Source organism: Pleuronectes platessa, chromosome 21 (assembly GCF_947347685.1).
Source record: "Pleuronectes platessa chromosome 21, fPlePla1.1, whole genome shotgun sequence".
In the NCBI taxonomy this organism is placed as follows: Eukaryota; Metazoa; Chordata; class Actinopteri; order Pleuronectiformes; family Pleuronectidae; genus Pleuronectes; species Pleuronectes platessa.
Window position 1 is genome coordinate 12,550,975 of NC_070646.1, and position 19,808 is coordinate 12,570,782.

The 19,808-nt window shown below is 41.2% G+C and overlaps 1 protein-coding gene across 1 annotated transcript in view; it reads left to right on the forward strand.

Annotated features, from left to right (window-relative positions):
- The window catches only part of shisa9a (shisa family member 9a), a 47,655-nt gene extending 40,246 nt beyond the window's left edge, over nt 1–7,409 (forward strand). Inside the window, exons 4-5 of the mRNA XM_053413551.1 lie at nt 1,342–1,577; nt 1,632–7,409. Of these exons, the coding sequence (XP_053269526.1) occupies nt 1,342–1,577; nt 1,632–2,267 (872 nt within the window). The 3' untranslated portion in view covers nt 2,268–7,409. The remainder of the gene's footprint in view (nt 1–1,341; nt 1,578–1,631) is intronic.
- The last annotated feature ends 12,399 nt before the right edge of the window (nt 7,410–19,808 follow it).

A 19,808-nucleotide genomic window follows, 5' to 3' on the forward strand; every position in this document is an offset into this window, starting at 1 on the left:
ATGTTTCGTGCAATAGCCAAATTACAAAGCTACCCAAAAGCATTGATAGAGTGCAATTGTTAATCTCTATGAACTCATTCGGCATGTGAATATGCAGAATCTGTATTCTGGTTCCCATTCCATTCAGTTTGACCTATCAAGCTTTTGTTGCCAGCAGGTAGGGCTGGAAAACATTGAACAAAATGTTTTGGCTATCCACTTTTTAACTTATCAATATTCATTTGCAGATCGCTGTGAATAGAGATTAGCCAAAATATCATATGGACCTAAAGAAACATCAAAAGTATTGCTGTATGTGTTTTGTGTAGAGACTGACTCATAGCAAATGGAAAACAGTGTCTCGGCCCTGAAATCCACCGACTGGCTAGTCCCTGATATGTCACCAGAAGCCCCAAAATATTGGCCGAGCACCCAGAAGCTAATTCATAGTCAGGATTGGAATTCAGCATTTTGCATTTGGTCTGGATGAGCCAATCTTCCAGTTTGTGTATGACCACAGCCCTCATGTCGTTCAAGTACAAGTGACAGATGTTGGAAGACTGCCTAGAGCCTGTTGTAATGGTTCTGTACAAACGCATTCAAGTGTATTCACAAAACCAGATCTGTAAATATGTGTCAGAAAGCCATTTACTCAATAATTACCCCCCTGAACACTAAAATGTTCTCCTGATTGAATGTCAAAGGGAGAAAACAACATGCAGTATGTTCGATGTTGACCACCATAGTGTATGTTATAATGGCCTTGCATGCTTTGTCCAAGATATAGTTATTTTTCTTGTCATAATGAACACCTTCCCTACACCACAGAAAAATGTTTTCTTTGCTATATAAAAGGAGGAAGAGGGGAGGTGGAGGAGACACTCTGGGCTTTCCTTTTGAGTTCACTCCTCCGGTGTCAGTAGCCCTCACAACCTGTTGGTCAGTGTGATGAGGGAGAGCTGACCCATCAATTTAAAGTATATGGGGTTTGTTACACTACCTGTTTAGATTGTGGGAGTAAAAAAGGGATGGGGCATTTTCCATCCAAACCTTTTCATGTGTGCATTTGCATGCATGTACTCTCGCCTGCCTTAGTTTGCGGCTGATCTACAAACTGCTCAACTTTCTTTTTTATGAGTCACTATAACAGTTTTATTTTCCCTAGCAAACACAGACGTGCTGAGAATATTTTTTTTTAAACAACTGACTGTCTAAAAAGAGCAAACAGCCAAATTGAAAAAAGGCAAATTAAATAGATTCTAACAATTAACTGAAGATCTCAGCTGTACCCTGCAGCAGCTCTTTCATGTCCACCTTACATTTTCATTAGCTCCCTGTTTCTCTCTCTCCCTCTTCCATCAGCTGCCAAGTACAACGGAGAACTCTACACCAAGCGTCGACTGATGGTGGAGCTGCCATCGAAGGGCGGCCTTCCTCTCCAGCCGATGGGCAATTCCAGACCCTCCATGGGCAACATGTCATCGATGACTCCTCCGATGACCAACAATCCTATGGCTTCGAATCCAATGGCCTCCAATTCCATGAACCCCAACATCACCCAGATGACTTCAATGAACCCAATGACGTCTATGACACCCATGACGTCAATGACACACATGACGTCCATGACACCCATGACGTCAATGACACACATGACCTCAATGACACACATGACATCCCTCACTCCGATGTCCTCCATGACCCCTATGACTTCTCTGGGTCCACTGACTCCAGAGCCCGTGGCCACCTATGTCACAGAGATGCCCAGTATCTCCTCTGGGTCGACCCTCCCGTCAGAGCGACACATAGCAGGGGGAGGAGGTGGGGTACTTAAGTCAAATGGCCACAAACTCAAAGGCAGTCATGGCCACGCTGCCCACAGCTCTCACAGCTCTCACAGCTCCCACCCGCATGCTCACAGCCATAGTAGCAAGCCGCCAGGACACGGGGCTACCTCCCTGGCACACATGGTGGGGACCATGCCAGGTGGCCTGTCCCTAGGCATGTCCAGGCCCGCTGAGACCAACATTGGCTCCAGCTCGGCTACAATGGGCCGCCCATTGGCATACAGTTCCAACACAATTGCGACTGGGCATGGGATGGGGCTGAAGGGCTGGGACGGGACTGAGACAGTGGGGCGCAGGAAGACCTACGGGCACAAGAGGCCTCAGTGTACCGTTCTGGAGCCGAACCAGCTCCATGGCAGCAGAGGCCAAAGCCACAGCCAACACTTCCTCCCCACGCAGCCCTACTTTGTGACCAACAGCAAGACAGAGGTGACTGTGTGAATGAGGAGGGAAAGGGAGAAAAAGAAGGGTAAATGGATGCCTACTGAGTGGTGGCACAGGTAATCTCTACGTGGAGACACCAATTCCGGGGGTGGTCAAAAGGTGCAAATCTGTGTGTGTATGTTTGTGTCAAGAAGTTAAGGCTTCTCGGTTTGCTGGTGAATGCGGTGGGAAAGTTACACTGTGTCCGAGTGTTCCTCATTTCACAAACGGAGAGTTCACGAATCAAATCACTGAACAGACCTTTGTTGTCAAGAGGATGGCATAAAAGCAGGGGACGTCTATAACCATAACAAATAGCCTACAGAGCTGGGATGTATGTACACTCGAGTGTTGTTTCACTGATAATATCTACCCTGTAACGATAACAATATCTGAGCATTTCAGATCACACACGGACAATGAAGTGGGAAACTGCTAGTAAGATGGATTGGCTTCACTGTAGGAACCCAACCTGAGAAGCAATATAAAGGATTAATGTACACAATGAAACATCTTGGTAAGAAGAAATACAACTTTACCCACAAACCTGGCCACAAGTGTTCTGCTCATCTGTCCAACAAAGTGTGGAATGGTTTGGAAGAAATAACATTCCCTCACGATTCAGCCCCAAATCTACTGAGGGCTTAGAAACAGACGACGAGGACACTGGGCTTTGCAGACATGCAGGGCTTTCCAGTCTGGCTCTTCAGAAACACCCTCATAAGCTCTGCAGCTGAAGGTCGCCCTTTTCCATGAGGCTCCAGCACAGAGAATGGACGCTGTCGCACTGGCATTGTGCTGCTCTGATCTCGTCTGTGGTGGTGACAGCTGGCCGCGAGGAGGGAAAAGGTGGCAGGGAGGCAGCAACTGGACGAGGCTGCTGCGAGCAGAGACTCCTCAGAGCTTTGTTCTCATACACACGCACACACACACAAATGCACATATTCAGAAACATGCACAGAAAAACTTCTAAACACACAGATATATTTACTGTAGCAACAAAACACACCAGGGTTTGACAGATATGGGTTTGTTGAAGAGTGATTCCAGTCATTTTGGATTTTAGTTGCCAAATGGTTGCTTATTTATTTAATTTGGGTGTATTTATCATCTATATTTTTGTGGTTCGAATCCTAACATTCATGTTTACCCACAATCGTATTCTTGTCAGTGAATTGAGACCATTGCAGTGTTCAAGAAATCTCTAATAAGACTACTCAGCTGAGTCAAAGTGACAAGCAATTAACATAAATTATACCTTTAAAAACTACTGAACAATTTACATAGATAAAGAAAAGGTTTGACGTTCTGGGAAATATGCCAATCGGATTCCTAGCCAAGAATAGAAGAGAGGAATGATACCTTTCTCATATCTCTACAATAACAAGCAACAGCTAGCGGCCAGTTAGCTTAGAGAAGCACAAAGACTGAACAGTGGGATCTGGCTAGTCCATATTCAGTGGTATCAAATTTCATATACCACCACTTCTAAAGCAAACTTAGACTTAAATTTGTTTTAAAAAGTACATGCTATGGAGGGTAGTAGACTTTGTGAATTCCTGTAGTCTAATCACAGTGAAGTTGTCAGGTAACAAAATGTTGAGAAATTCCTATAAAATGATTTACAAACAAATGAAATGTGCAAAATATAAAGCAAAATTATCCATTTGATTAAATAGCCATTTGTTTTATGTATATATCACTAACACAAGTATAAAAAAAGGGTCAAAATAAAATATTTATTCAAGTGGACCAAATGTCAGGTTTGGCTTCTGAACATTTTAGATTTTTAGATTTTTTAATCTTCATAGAAAGTTGTACAAAGGCAAGGAACTGCGGTGAAAAATGGGTATAATGGGAATAATAATAATAAAAAAAACACATCCTTTGCTGGTGATAAAAGACACCGCCACAAAAAACTAGGCTTAATTAGATCACCTGCTTTGCTCGAGCTCTTGCTAAGAAAGAAAGAAAAACATCACAACCAGCAGAAAAAAAGACAAATCTGGGTTACATGACTCACACATGAAAATAAATCCTTAAGTCTAACAAATAGGCCAAATCTTCTCACAGATTCTCCGAGCCCATTTGCTAGTTTTGTAATGATGTGGTACTTATTAGCAGCTGCAGCCACTGTTATCATTGTAACCTTGTTATCTAAAGTGCTGCGTCCACCTCTAAGACCCTCTTTGCACTCGCGATTAAGATGCATTTTCAAGTGATCAGACTGAAGTCAGACAGTGCTTAGCCACGTTAGAGTTAAAACACGAATATGTCCAGTACGCGCTGTGGAAGGATTATGATTTGATCGCTAAAACCATCTCTGGGAGTGATCAGAGCAGTGTTCAGCCGAAGAGCTAACAAGGCGACGGGCTGCTATGACAATATCACACTCTAAAATACATTTGTTGATAGACAGCAACCTAAAAAAAAAAAAATGGTGTTAACTTTCCATTTTTAATGTCTGTAAATAAAAGAGGAAGAGGTGCACGTGCCTGCCTGGTGTGATACCAAGACATTGGATTTCAATGTGACACATGAAACAACTCGTCCAGCTGAGCGCGGGGTCTACCGGGGGGGAATGTGTTTACCTCCTGCTGTGGAACCACTGCTGCCTCGGGGGTCACCTGACTGGAAACCTGAGACCAAAATTGGATCCGCGGAACAGGATTGAAGAAGTCATCAGTGCATTGAAATGTGTCACTTATGCATACACATCACACACACACACACACACAAACACAGGTATACACACAGAGATTTACAGGGTGGACTCTGCTCTCCCTGTGCTCCCACAGTGCCGAGCGACAGGCGTTGTCACAGCGGAGAGACAAAGAGTCACCGCTACTGCGTCTATTGTACATGAAAGACTGTGAAACTCCAGACCTTGGCCCTTTGTAGCGATAACTGACATTATGCTTTTTATATATATAAATATACATAGCCTTTCTCGCTTTATCTTTTTCTTTTCATGCTTTCTTTCTTCCTCCCTTCTTCTCTTCTTTGCTCCCACCCATGTCTGTCTTCAATCGAAGACATTCAGAGCAGAAATATCGAAGGGAAACTAAATCTGGGCTGTTATGAAGCTTTTCTGTGATAGTAGAGTACAGTCATGATGAGCCAGTGAGTTATAATAATAATTCAGCCCCACCTTGAAAGGCATGATTGTTTTTTTCCCATTGTTCTAGCAGGAAATATAATTGATTGATTCTGTGTGCCAAAAGAAAGTAATCCAGTTTGCAGTTTTGTACCACTGTGTGTGCTCTTGAACACTGCGCACATTTCACCCGTTATAAATTGTGTATGTACGTATGTGTGTTTGTGTGTGTGTGTGTGTGTGTGTGTGTGTGTGTGTGTGTGTGTTTGTGTGTGTGTGTGCAGATCCTACTTAAGTAAAGAATGATTGTCTCTGAAGAAGTCAAAAATCAAACAAACCAGAAAAACTTTATCCATATAGATTAAAATCCTATAAACCTGCCATTCTTGACAATGATAATTCTTGTGTTTTTTTTTCCTCAGTGTATTTTTTCCTTATTTTCTTGACAGCTGGTGGTTTTGTTTTCGACAGAGTTTGAGAAGCAGGTCAATGTTTGCCTGGGATGTCAATTATCAAACCCAATTGACTTAATCCAGCAAGGCGGAAATGTGGAAACATGAACCCTGCTAGCTACCCCATACTGCCCCATCCTTAAAGCCCATTCAGCTGCGCAAAGGCAGGCACTGGAACAATAGGTGAGCAGGCAGGCCAGGGGAAACAGTTGGTAAACAAAAAAAAAAAGGGAAAACTAATCCCTCTAGGTAACAGCCCAAAAAAAACAGATAGAGAGCGGGGAATTGGTTGCGCCGGCTGGGTCACGGTTGATGGGGTCAGAGGCACAGACGCGTGGGTTCAGGAGGCAGTCATGTCTGACATTTTTCATCAGACGAGTCGGCCAGGCTAAAAAAAAATGCGGCAGGGGAAACAAAAGGACACAGGTTGTCTGCAGGCCTCGACACCACGAGTGACAGAGCATGAAGAAGATGATCAAAGACTGTTTCGTGTTCATCGTTTACTAATAAGATACAGATTTTCTGAATATGTGAAATGATAATTTCACATAATTGATGACCTAATGTAGTATCTGAAGCTATTGTCAGCACCGGCCCCACAGACTAAGAAAAAGAGAGCAAGTGTATCCTCTGGGTGCACGTTTGTAGTTTGAAATACAGTTTTATAGCTGAGAGATGGTTGCTTTCCATTGACTTGTTTACCTTACTTTAGAAAAACCAACCAGCTTCACCTCCTGAGGGGATCTCCTCCCTCTTTGTGCTGGAGTTTGACCTTTACAGTTGTTTATGGTTGATGCACAAACACATAGACATGTCTTTACTTTCACTGGGATATGGCATCAGGTATCATGGGCAGGGGTATACAAAATATCATTATTCAATGGTATCAGCTCCAAAAAGAAAGATATCACACTGCAAAAGGGATTATGTACTGGCTTGGTCACTCAAACATTTCAGACTGCAAACTTTTGTTGTGTAATCCATGGAAATGTCTCACTATATGAAATATGTTATATATCAAATAAATTGGCAAAGACACATGGATGATTTCAGCTGGGCCACTTTCTGGTGTGGCCAGGCCTTTAGTCAGTCCGCCTACTAGACAATCAGAAAGTGACTAGTGACCACCTTCAGCTCTGTACCACCAACCACGGAGCTGCAAAAGGAGGTCCCAATCTAGAGCTGACCACTCAGTGGGAACTCATTGCTCCAAATCATCCATGTCCTGATTACTCTGGCAGCACTGCCACAGCTTAAACCTTTTCTCTTTACCACTTTTTTCTCCTCTGTGGCTGAATGGAAGTCAAATGGAGAGTGGCTGTAAAAGTGGCCGGATAACAGACCCAAGTAAGAGGGTTCAGTGGTTCATTGGAGTAGATTGATCACCGGTTAAGGACCGGCGCAGGAACCGCTTCTCTACCTTCTCCTACTGTATAAAAATACAGCCAATATATCACAGGTATAGTCGCTGCCGTCTTGGGCTGGTGATGCCTGAGTCGACTATAACAAAATCTTACCCTTATCCCATTGTCTTGTCAATCTCTGCTCTCAAACATGACACTCACTGAACAAACATCATGTTAAAAATACCTAAAATGTCAGAAACTATCTTTGGGTGGAAATAATCCTTTGATGTGTAAATTTGTTCAAGTCCATGCCCTATCTGCAAACATGGAGGAGGCGGGCGAGATGATTTGACTGTTGGGAGCTCTCATGTAATTTATCTCTACATACAGAGATAAATCACCAATAGAGGACAGTGAGACCAGTCTCTCTAGTAACTTTATTTAACATGAATAAATTCCTGTGTCTAGTATGAATACTACCAAAGTGCATTTCCCTCTATTGTCCATTTGGTTTACTTTAAACAGCTAGCCATCATACACAGCCATGTCTTATCTCACCCACTGGAGAGGATCTACTACTACAGTCTGGTCCCTGTAGCTCAAACCCTTGTTTGTACAGTGGTAGGTCTCCAATTATTCAGTGCGGATCGCTGCTCAAACATGACCTCACCAACTTCCCGCCTGCAAATCCCTGCTTCTCTGGCTCTGTCCACAACAGCTCTTTACAGCCGTGCATCACCTGAGACACCACGCTACATGACTCACTTCCCAAAACAGTGCAGCCACCTCTCGGCTCATTTCTGATGTGCTCTTACTCTCGTGTTCAGAGTCCGACTCTTGGAAGGAAAACATCAGAATGATTGTTGAGCTTATGTGGGGTTTGCAGCTGGGCCCACAGTCTCTGAATTTGCCAAATTTAAAAGGGCACTGAGAAAAGCAAACCACCCACTTTCTCACAAAATACACAGCGACAAGCCCTAACAGAGAGAAAACTGAGCTTATGCTCTGTGATAACTTACGATCTGGTCTTTAATCACTGAAACCCAGAGCAATGCTGGGTGAAACCTTTGGTGCTGCGACCGGGACTCTGTCCACGGTGGACAGAAATCGAAAAGGGACACTGGGAAGCTTTGAATTATTAAATTTAGCTCCTGTTAGAAAGCTGTGAATCATGGACTACATCACAATCATACACACACACATCCACACGCTAAAAAACAACACTGTCCAGTCCCTCCATCAGGCAATAGTATTGTTAACAAGACATGCCGACTCTCAGACCATCGATCATTGATGCAGCAGCTCAGTAAATTCTCAAATCAATCACTGATATTAACTGGAACATGTCTGGAAAATGGATATCCTGTTGAGTATTTTCTTTTGTGCACTCATTTGAAAGCTGAAGATGTGAAGCATGGACTGTTCTAGTCGTCAGTCTGAATCAGGAGGGTGGCGTTGTCTGTAAATATTATTTTTTTTGCGGGGGAATTAGTGAAGGGTCTTCTCTTTTTTTCTTGTTTTACCCAAACAGACAAAATGCAGTAAAGTCTTTTCATTAAAGAAAAGAAAGAGCAGCGTTATCTTGATGACAGAGTGGGATATGTACAGTACATGGGAGATGACACTAAAGGGCTCAAACACAAGATTTTCCTCCACTCTTTTCTTGTCTATCCTCCACTGTTTGACGTTTGCCGTGCTTGATGGCGCTGTAACGACTGCAGCCTATGAAGAACGGCATCTGTATGATCACGAGAAATCAATATATCGCTATATTATCAAAAGGGTTCTTGTCAGCTACGTTTACGACTTTGTATGGCATCTTTATGCGCAATGTTTTTCACCACTACGGAGCTGTCTACTTATGCACACAGAGACAGGGGAGATGCAGTGTTTGTTGTCCAGTGACGCTCTAACATCTGTTTAAAAAGGGTTTTTGCTCCTATGATGTGCTTTATATGTATGATTTTGACCACATACCTATATTAACTATACCTGCTGTTAGCATCACGGGATGGATATCAATCACAGTGGATGTGACCCCTGCTATTAGCCGGAGTCAGAAGAATCAATAAGCTATTTGTGATATGACTATTATTCATTAGCGAGCATATCCTTTTATAGAATAACTCATTGATTAACTCATTTTGGTGTTAATCATGCATTACATGCAAAGTTATATGAAACCCAATTTTCTATTTTTGATGTCCAGACCAGTTTGTGGTATTTATGCATATGTGTATATGGATATGGCCCCAACACTGCATTTATGCGTGACTAGTAAAGCATATTTTCTAAGATATAGAGTCCATCTCCAACTATTGTTTGCACAGTAGCTTATAATATGCACCGTGATGCCCCATCGTCCTTTTACTGTTTACTGACTTTATAATTTGTGAGAATTACGTTATGAAAAAGCTGTATTTTGGTACTATTCAAATATTGTTAGAAAAAGAGATATAGCAGATGTTCTGTCCGAGACATATATTACCATAGTGTTGCTATGAATTAGTCTGTTTTTCTTATTTTTGGGGAGGGGTGACTGGGATATTTTTGTTCTTCTTTTGTTGTTGATTTGCAATCTGACAGTATTATCACCATTGTTCTATATACAACTTTCTTACGTGGCAATAAAAGATGACTTCTGTAAAAACGCTGCCGTCTTTGCTTTCCTTTGGAGTCTCTTTTGTTTCTTGTCCTTTTGTCCTAAGTTAGAGATGCTTTACAGTCCATCAGCTCCTTTTTATTCCCTCTCCTCGTCTCCTCGCTCAGTTTCCTCCTCTCCATTTCCCTCAGCTCTAAACTAGCCGAAAAAGGCATCAGACGATAAATCGAGTCTGTTCCTCCGGCTTGGACAAACTTTATAAACATGTTAATGTACTGTAGCGAAAATTAGAAGTTGAAGCAACATTCATTCTCAAATGTTTGACACATAAATGTCTCAAAGGTGTAAATTCTGCTAAAGTTGCAACATACTTGTTTTCACAGAGCACAATTGACGAAAGTTAATGTGCGCAAGGTCATAAAGATCGAAGATAAATGTAATAAAATGTACCGGCTTTTTGTGATAAATATAATATGCATTGCTTTTTCATCTGTTGTTATTCAGAATATTTACATTCAGTAAATACCTTCATTAGTTAGTAGCGTCATCAACCTCGATGGGATCCTCGGCTGGATTCTCATATTGAGAATTAGATTTCTATGGAATTATCCTAGGAGGCCAGGCGGATAAAGTCTGCAGAAACTGCAGAGCGTCTCCCTCTGACATTTACGTTCACACATGCACCTATTTTGGAGAAAATACTGAGGAACTGCGGAGTTCAGTGCATGTCGGAAAACAGCTCAAGTTTATCTGATGGATATCAGCCGCGTTGTGTATAATAACTCCCCTGCGGTATCAGAGCTGTATTCGTCTACTGTTCACCTAACATCACCTGCTGCTGCTACGTCACATTGAAAGCTTGAAAGTGGCGAACCATGGGGTGGCTTTAATTGTGAAGCAGTAATGGGTAAATCTATGTTACTGAGGGTTACGGTAAATGGACTTAACTTTAAGCTTTCCAGTCTCCAGTGCAAGTCACATTCATACATACACACATTGCTTCCATACACAGCACTTTTCATTATAAACTGAAACCAGGGGGCAGTTTGGGGTTAAGTATATTGCCCATGGACACTTTGGAATATGCACTAGAGCAGCTGGGTATCGAACCACCAACATTCTGGTTAGTGGACAGCCCTCCATACATCTTTAGCCACAAATGTTATTACAGACATTGATCATTAAATAATAAAAGATTATACACAGAGAGACATAGCCATTTACAATCTGGTTGTTGATTGTAAATATTGCATGAATTAAGAGAAAAGAGCAGACACAGTAAGTGGCATGTGGAAAATTACTTAATGCCACAAGTAGAATGAAACGAGATAACAGCTGCTCCTGCAATGATTGGAAAATGTAATTAATTGACCCTATTCTGTATTAAAACAAAATATGTGACGAACGACGTGTCTCCACTTTATCCAACTATCCAGAAATGAATCTTAAAATATAATGAAATGAACGTCGCCATTTTGCACGTCTGGATCCCTAGTTTGCACAGTAGCTCTCAGGGGACAGAGGCACAGGAGCAAGGTCTCATCAATACGAGAGCACGACCACTCATGGGTCGATCTCATCTGTCAATCATGACTTACCACAAAAAACACATGATCAGTGTGATGAGAAACCCAGAAAAGAAAGAATCCATCTTTGAGAAAAATATATATGTAACCTAATTTGACTTTTTAGTTTTTGTTCAAGTCCCATCCACTAACATGGAGGAGGCAGGATTATGATCTATACTGCAGCCGGCCATCAGGTGGCGATAAAGAGGCTTTGGCTTCACTTCTGATGAGCTAATGTCCATTTTTATGTTTAGTCTATGTATTAAACAGTGCTTGTTGTTACCTCTAGTAACTCTGTCTAACCCATCAACCTGGGCATAAATCTTAATGATCATTACAAAATGATCTGCAGGTTTATACTTTTGTTCATGTACTTGTATCAGCATTACCTCCTTGAGTCTGATGATTTCTGGCAGTTTACCTTTCTTTAATGATAACTTTGGGCATAAAACAAAGTGTCAGTAGCGTTTTAAATTAGCCCAAAGTCAACATCTATTCATCATAAAAATATCACCTCTCCTCTCATCCCTCTTTCCCTGCTGCTGCTCTCCATGCATGCAGAGCTCCGGCCAGAGAGTGAACGTGTCCTTGAGCTTCAAACAGAAGATCACTGCCAGGCTAATCAAACCTATCCTCTCAGTTGTAAATATAGTGAAACCGTGCATTCAAGTCATGGGGAAAAAAGGTAAAAAATATTTAAAAAATCATCTTTCAACTGCACACACATTTTGTCTTCACACACACCTGAATACAAATACACACCACAACAGTCAGACGTAATCGCACAACGTGGGTTTACACTAATTACTCAGGCTGCCGGAGCTATTGGCAGGGAGGAAACAGTCTAGGGAATTTAAGTCAAAACAAAGCAAACCTGCTTTTCCTCACACTCCCCTGCCAATCCCTCTTTACCTGAATCCTGCTCTGCTGGGGCGGAGCTACACTACACTTTGTGAGTGTTTAAAGCTGACTGGCACTGATTCCTGCTTCAACTGTCAGGGATGACGTCATCATCATCATCATCCTCTTTTTGTACTTTGTTTTACAACAATAATCCAACAACCTTTAACAGACTTAGTTTTAGTCATCACCATTTTAATGTATTCATCATATTAACCTGATTGAAACAATAATTTGAATAAGACACTGCCATGAACATAGTATTTTCTGAACAAGGTCAAACCCTCGTAGCATACGGACGTGGGCCATATCTGGCAATGATGCAGCGCTTCTGGCCTTGTAACAGCAAATGTGACCTAAATATCCCACAATACCCCACACAACAAATGTTTTTGGCCAATGCGGTCACTGGTGTATATGGCCAAAAAAGCCCCCAAAAAATAACTTTTTGCACCTTTGGTTGACATATGTTATTACTATGGCTTACCTGTGGCCCAGATCTGACAAACAGGAATTGACTCGGGCCGTCAACCCACACAATATGTGGGACGGATGTGGGATCGAGGCCAAATCTGGGCCAAAACAACTTAGAATAAGAAATAATAGAATTGTGAAGCATTCTGATTCTTAATAACATCATGTAGACATGTATACCTCTTAGACATAGTATAGATCACATATATTATCCTTTTTGTGTGTTCTAGCATTTTGCAACATCAATGTACACTAGTTACCAACTGCTTGAAGACACGTTTCCTGGGTTAACATGTAAACAAGAAGCAGGACATAATTTCAATGTCTTATTTAGGATAATGTATGAGGCCAGAATTTTGGTTGTAATGTATATTGTAAATGTCTAATGAAGGATAGTTGTCTTCACTTAGGGCAGGGGTCTCGTGTGACTGCCATGATCCTGCCAAAGGGCAGATTGTTCAGCTGGTTCCTCTGTGAACTGCTCTGTAGATTCTGGAGCTCTGGAAGGAACAAACTGGGAAACTCCACGGAGATCCCTGAATCTTCACCACAGGATCATCAAGCTGCTTCTCACGTGTATAACACAAACAAACAGACAGTTTCGATTATGTTTTCCCTTGTATCTTATATTGTACAAAATGAAGCCAGATCTTAACATAAAGTTAAGGGCCTAACATATTTAATCAATATTAGAATTTATAAGAATTAGAATGTATTTATTCCAACAGAAATAGGCCAAGCATATGTTGTCATGATGAACACAATAATGATAAGAAACAGATTTATTAGCTTTCGTAATATTGAAGAGAGCAATACATTCTCATACATTGATCTTGTTAACCATCACATTAATTTACCTCAACTGAGTTAACAAAGTGATTATGATAAATGAGATCCCCTTAAAAAGCTATAAAACAAAATTTGTTTTTCGCCTGTTCAGCTGGCAGACACATCATTTCTTGGCAAATTTTCATCAAAATGTTGCATAAATTTCAATTAAATTCCGAGAAAACTTGCAAAGAAATATTGAAATTATTGTGCCTCCATTCAACGTTATTAAGCAAGATAGGTGCTGTGGATAGGCGGTGGACCTTACTCCCCCAACATCTGCTCCCCGGGCGCCGTACATGGTCGCTCACTGCTCTGTGTGTCCTGCACCAGATGGGTCAAAAGCAGAGGTTAAATTTCCCTACCTGCATGAGTGTGCCTGTGCATGTGTTTGGGACAAATAAAATGCATCTTAATCTTAAATTTAGCATTTGGATGGAAGAAGAAGTAGATGGTGCATAACATGGTGTAGTTGAAAGAACAGCAATCCTGTCATGACCAAGAATGCACAGAGCTAATATGAGAATTCTGATGAAAACTTCAGCTTTACATTACAAAGGCAGAAAAGGGCCCAGACGATGCATGAAGTCAGATAACGGACCAGCAGAAATTAATACCAGGCAAAAAGACACAAGTCCAAAAACATGCAGGAGGTATAAAAAGTGGAACTAGGCTGGTATATATACACAAGATAGTTAGGGAATAGGGGAACAGGGGAGCAGGTGAACATGAGGAAACCAGGTGACAAAAGGCAGAGAGGGCTGGGGTTACTTCAGGGCAGATTAGAATGGCAGGATCTGGATTGAAAAGACAGTGAATCAGACGTTTGACCACATTTGACGTAACCCGATGATATTATCAGCGAACACTCAACTCGCCAGTCAACAGTCCTCAACGAGGACCAAAGGTGAACAGGCAATCTCTATGAGATATGTCTGGTGAACTTCTAAATCTCTCTTAACGATACAATTTAATAAGTGTAATTTCACAAGACCAGGGATCTGAATTTACCTTTTAATTGTTATTTATTTTTGTTTTTAGTCTTTAACATGTAACTCTGTTTTGAAAGGTGCAACATAATTAAAGCTTGTTATTATTAATTGTCAGATAACACAGATTAGAGGTATTAAGGCTTCATGGGGCGATATATCAGGGTAGAGAAGTGGTGATGAGAACAAATGTCACACGCTGGATGAATGACCAAGGGGAAGCATACACAAGGGAAACAAGATTGGCCCTAGAATAAAACCCTGGGGAACTCCACATGTTATTGAGGCTGAAGAGTAAACATTGTCACTGACTTAAACAGAAAAGCTATCATCTGATAAATATGATGGAAACCACTGCAAGTTTTTTTATCATAATAATACATAATGGGATTATGGGCTCTTATCTACCACATTAAAAGCTGTTAGGTTATGAAGAATATTCGATGTTTGCAGTAAAAGCTAAGGGCAGTTTCTGTGCTACAGTTTTAAAGAAAAGTTGATAATCTGAGTTTTTTTTAAACTGTAATCTTTGCCAATTACAATAATAATGTCATTGCCTTTGTCACTTTTGGTTATATGATGATCTTTTAATGTCTTTCTCAATGTTTTTTTTTTTTTTAATAAGTCTGGTTAAGCATTAGATTTCACTGCACAGCGCATCAATTATATAGTGGAAACAGCACTTGGCTTTTCAGAAATTGCATGTTATTCTCATGGCCCAGGGCAGCAAAACCCAGGATGTGTGAAAATGAACCATTCGCGTTCGAAAGCTTCAGACCGGGAGGAGTCAGACTCTAATCTGTGAAGAGAAAGCGATGTACAGCCTGGAGGGAAACCACTGACAGCGACGACGTGACTCACTTTGTCGTCTTTTACACTGTTTGTTTGAACATTGAGATCCAAGAGAGCTCATCAAGTAGTAATGTTGTCGGTTTGAAATTAAAAATGTGCAGTGATAGTCAGAAAACATCATGAAATATTTTTTACGGATTTAAGGAAGTTCTGCAAGTTAAAAGAGGTAAAACTTATGAGCGGGAGAGAAAAAAAACAACTAGGAAAATTGGAGGCACAGACAAGAAAGCATTTTGGACAAAGAACATTTTTCATGGATTAGTCCTGCACTGCATTTTCTAAGGCCTCTACAGAGAATTGTGAATGGAAAAAAAACTATATAAAAGAAGAAATAGAAGAAACAGAATATGTGGTATGAAAAATGGGTAAAAGACATCTTAGGTTCTCCAGAGAAAAGAAAAAATAAGATAAAGAAAGAAAGAATAAAATACTTATGTATAAATTAAAACATGTAAACACCACATGCAAAGTTACTGCAGTCCACACATTTAACCTTTTACAGTTAATGACTTATATGGTGGCCGATATAAAGACATCAATGTCATACATGTCAGCGTGAACATGAAGCCGATCTTGAGCTGCGTATCTTAAGTCAGAGGCAGGCCTGTCATGGTATAGGCTGCGCATCAAAGCATGTTTTTTTTTTTCCCTGACCCCACCACGGCAAATGATCTTATGCAGAGAGCAGTGCATCATGGGACTACCCTCTACACAAAGTTCAATGAGTCATCTTGTCAGAGGGATTGACCGGACGATCTCCCCGGAGACTCCATCTCGCCCTCACCCTCCCTCTGTCAAGATAATACAGTCTTCACAGACACACAGAGAGACAGAGTGGGCTCTAGGGGATGAACATGCGCGGCGCTAAGCTGGACTCTCTCTGCGAGGATAAATAATGTGGGGTAGCTGAATAAATAAGTTCTTCTTTTTATGCCCTTCTTTATCTGACGTCTTGCAAGTGCGGATGAAAGGCACTGTGTGTAGTGTCTGAGAACCCGTCTTGTGCAGCCTTGTCAGGACCATTTAGTATATTAGGAGATATATTAGATTAAATAAAGAGATATACGTCTTAGACATTATACCAGGCTGAAAAGTAGCTTCATGTGCTTTGCATGATTATAAGTATAATCTATGAGCAGGTTAGTTAATGTGTGAATACACATTAGCTTCACATGCTACTTGCAGCAGTCATTTGCATGGAGCATTACTCCCACAGGTGATTATCAGCTAACAGAAATGTAGCCCTGTATCTGCTGGATGTGGAACAGTTGCATTATTTAAAGCCCCTGTGATGAAGTGTTTCTACATGTTAACATTTCCCCCTGGTCCCTTTTCTCTGTCCATCTAATGACTCCAGAAATCTGTGTGTCTGTGGAGCTCACACATCTAGAGAGCCTTTCATCTGACCATGTGTGTCATTAAGGGCACATGGAAGTGCAGTGTGAACTTTGGTGCAATTTTAACACACAATATGTTAAATATTGTTAGAAAATGTTATGAAGCGCTCTGTAGTAGCAGATGTTGTTGATCACGACCAGAGCGCGTTCACAACATGAGCACAACCAAGTTGTGTGTACTGAGTTGAGCTCCAGTGAATTTTGTATCAACAGGTGAACAGCTCCTTGTGCAACAGCGGTGGTGCAGCGCCAGGTTTCTGTGGACTAGAAACGTTAGAGTGCTTTTACTCTGAAACAGGTACAGGAAGTGTTTCAAATATGTATTATTTGGGCCAGATACACATAGAAACTATGGTGTAAGTAAATTTCCACGGTCAAGTCTGCTGTGCATCGTGCACGGTACATGGAGAAAATTGGCAAGAGTGTGGCAGCTCTAACCTGATAACATGAACGCTGTAATGAGAAGCATGGTGTACCACACATGCAACACTCACACATCCAGTATTGTCCAGCATTACCACAGGCCAAGCACACAGTCCATTCTAAACAGGCGGGTTTAAAAGGGACACTGCACTCGTATGATTAAAGACATATTTTGTCATGTCTGAGTATTTCTAACTAAACACTGCAATAAAACAAATGGCAATCTGAAAAAAAAATACAAACAGCCAGGGTTTGTGATGTCAGAATCCAATCCTGTCAACTTGTGGGTGGGCCACAAATAAATGGCTGTGTGGGCGGGGCTAGAAACAACTAAATGTTCTCTTCAGGAACAGACATTAGTTTTTAGTGGTTGTAATAAACTACTGGGGTGGAACTTTAATATAAGTTTGTGTGATTTCTGTGATGGTAGCACGTTAGTAACAAGTTAGCGGACCCAATGACTAAACATTATTATTAATAACACCAGACATCTGACCATGAAATATAAGTTTTTCACATTATGAAAGCATTACACGACCCTGGCAGACGTGTGCCAGTTTACCATCGTCTAACCATGTACAATCGATTTTCTCTGGAAATGTTGCTGCTGACCCAAACAGCACTCAGAAGAGCTAAAGCGCATACAGAGTGCAACCAACGTGTATGCCTGGTGTTACATTTTTATTAAAACAGAAATTCCAATAATAAAAATAAACAGTTAGTTTGCTTTATATCTATCTATATCTAATTAGAGAGCTATATAACATCCTGCTGTTTTCCAACAGATGAGGTACACAGAGGAATGGTGATATCCATAACAAGCAGACTGGAATACCCCTAATGATGAAATCCAGTTTACAAATGAGACGGGAGTGAGATGCTGCCGGGGTCAAGAAGGAGCGAGAGTGAGCAGGCTACTCACACGATATGAAGAGGGCAGAGCTAACAGGAATCTGTGTGTGTGTGTGTGTGTGTGTGTGTGTGAGAGAGAAAGAGAGAGAGAGAGAAGAGCTTGTGATGCACCTGGACACCAGATGGTTCATCAGCAGGTCTCTCTTTGTCCTCATTGACAGGAAATGGATCGCTGAGGACCAGACTGTTACCTAATTACTACAGGGCCACACAGTCACACACATGCACACACACACACACACACACACACACTGCAAACTGACAGAAATAGACTACAATTGCACAAACCCAAACACACACTTTGTACACATACACATGGAACCTACTGCAGGTGAGTCACAACACGTGACAAAAATGCATGCATACATTTTGAGCATACCTGGATGTACACACACATCACGTATTACTTATATACATATATTTTGTGGAGTTGTCGATAAATATAAAAATCAACCTTAGAGAACCTGGTTAGCTGTCAGATGGATAACCAGAAATATGAAGTCAATAAATATCTGAACATATGTTTACTTCCATGCAGCAAATATAACTTAAACAACTGAATCTCCCATAAGGGTAAAGTGCTTGCAACAAATCTCAATTTTGACAGCATGATTTCACAAATTTCAAGCAGTGATAGTAAAAATCTTGGAGCATCAGCACAAACCAACAGCCTGAGGATGAAGAGAAGGACTGAGGCAAAAGGAGATTTGTACATGTGAGAGCAGACAGACAGTTTGCAGCAGGAGCAGAGTAAATTTGTACGTGAGCAGCAGCTACGCAAGAGAGAGGAAAGTAAGATGCTCTCAAAATGAAAGACAACAATCTTGAATCATGATGGGAAAGAAACTCTGTAACCTAATACTAAGAGTTACCCTGAAATTAACCTAGAGCTGACCAGGTACTCTCATCTTAAAACATGGCTTCTTGTGGATATTCAATGATTTACATTGTAGGAACTTGCTTTATGTTCCTATAAGGAAGATAAGTCCCCATTATGTAAATGGGTAAACAAATTTAGGTCCCCACAACATGAGTAATATGTGGACCACACGTACACACACACACAAGCACACACCACGGGCTGATCTCAGGTCAGTCTCTTGCTTTCCTCTCTCCTTTCATGCATTTCAGCTCCGGATCTGTCAAATGGTTCTTCATTTTCCAACAGTACTTATGTGTCCTGCCACACACAGACATACTCACGCACACACACACATACACAAACACATAATACTGTTTACATAAATACTAAAAGTAACTGTACACATACAGTACAAGAGCACCTGAGCTTTTTATGGACAAACTTTAAAATATTCTTATTTTTCAAAGACATGCACATTTTTGTATGCAAATAACAAAAAACATATACAACATTGTTTTTCTTCTGAATACTATTACAGTTAAACTCACCCACACACCTCCATGGACACATGTTAGCAGTCCCTCTCGCTTTCAGCTTTATTGTATTGCTTTCTTTTTATTCTAGTTCTCCCTCTGTCTGTTTCTCTCACTCTCTCCCTCCAACACACACACACACACACACACACACACACACACACACACACACACACACACACACACACACACAAACACACAAACACACACACACACACACACACACACACACACACAGCAACCCTGCATCTCTTAACAGCCTCTAACAGCATTGTAAACATACCTCACCAGTCACCCTATCGGACAGAGAGTCAGTCCCATTGG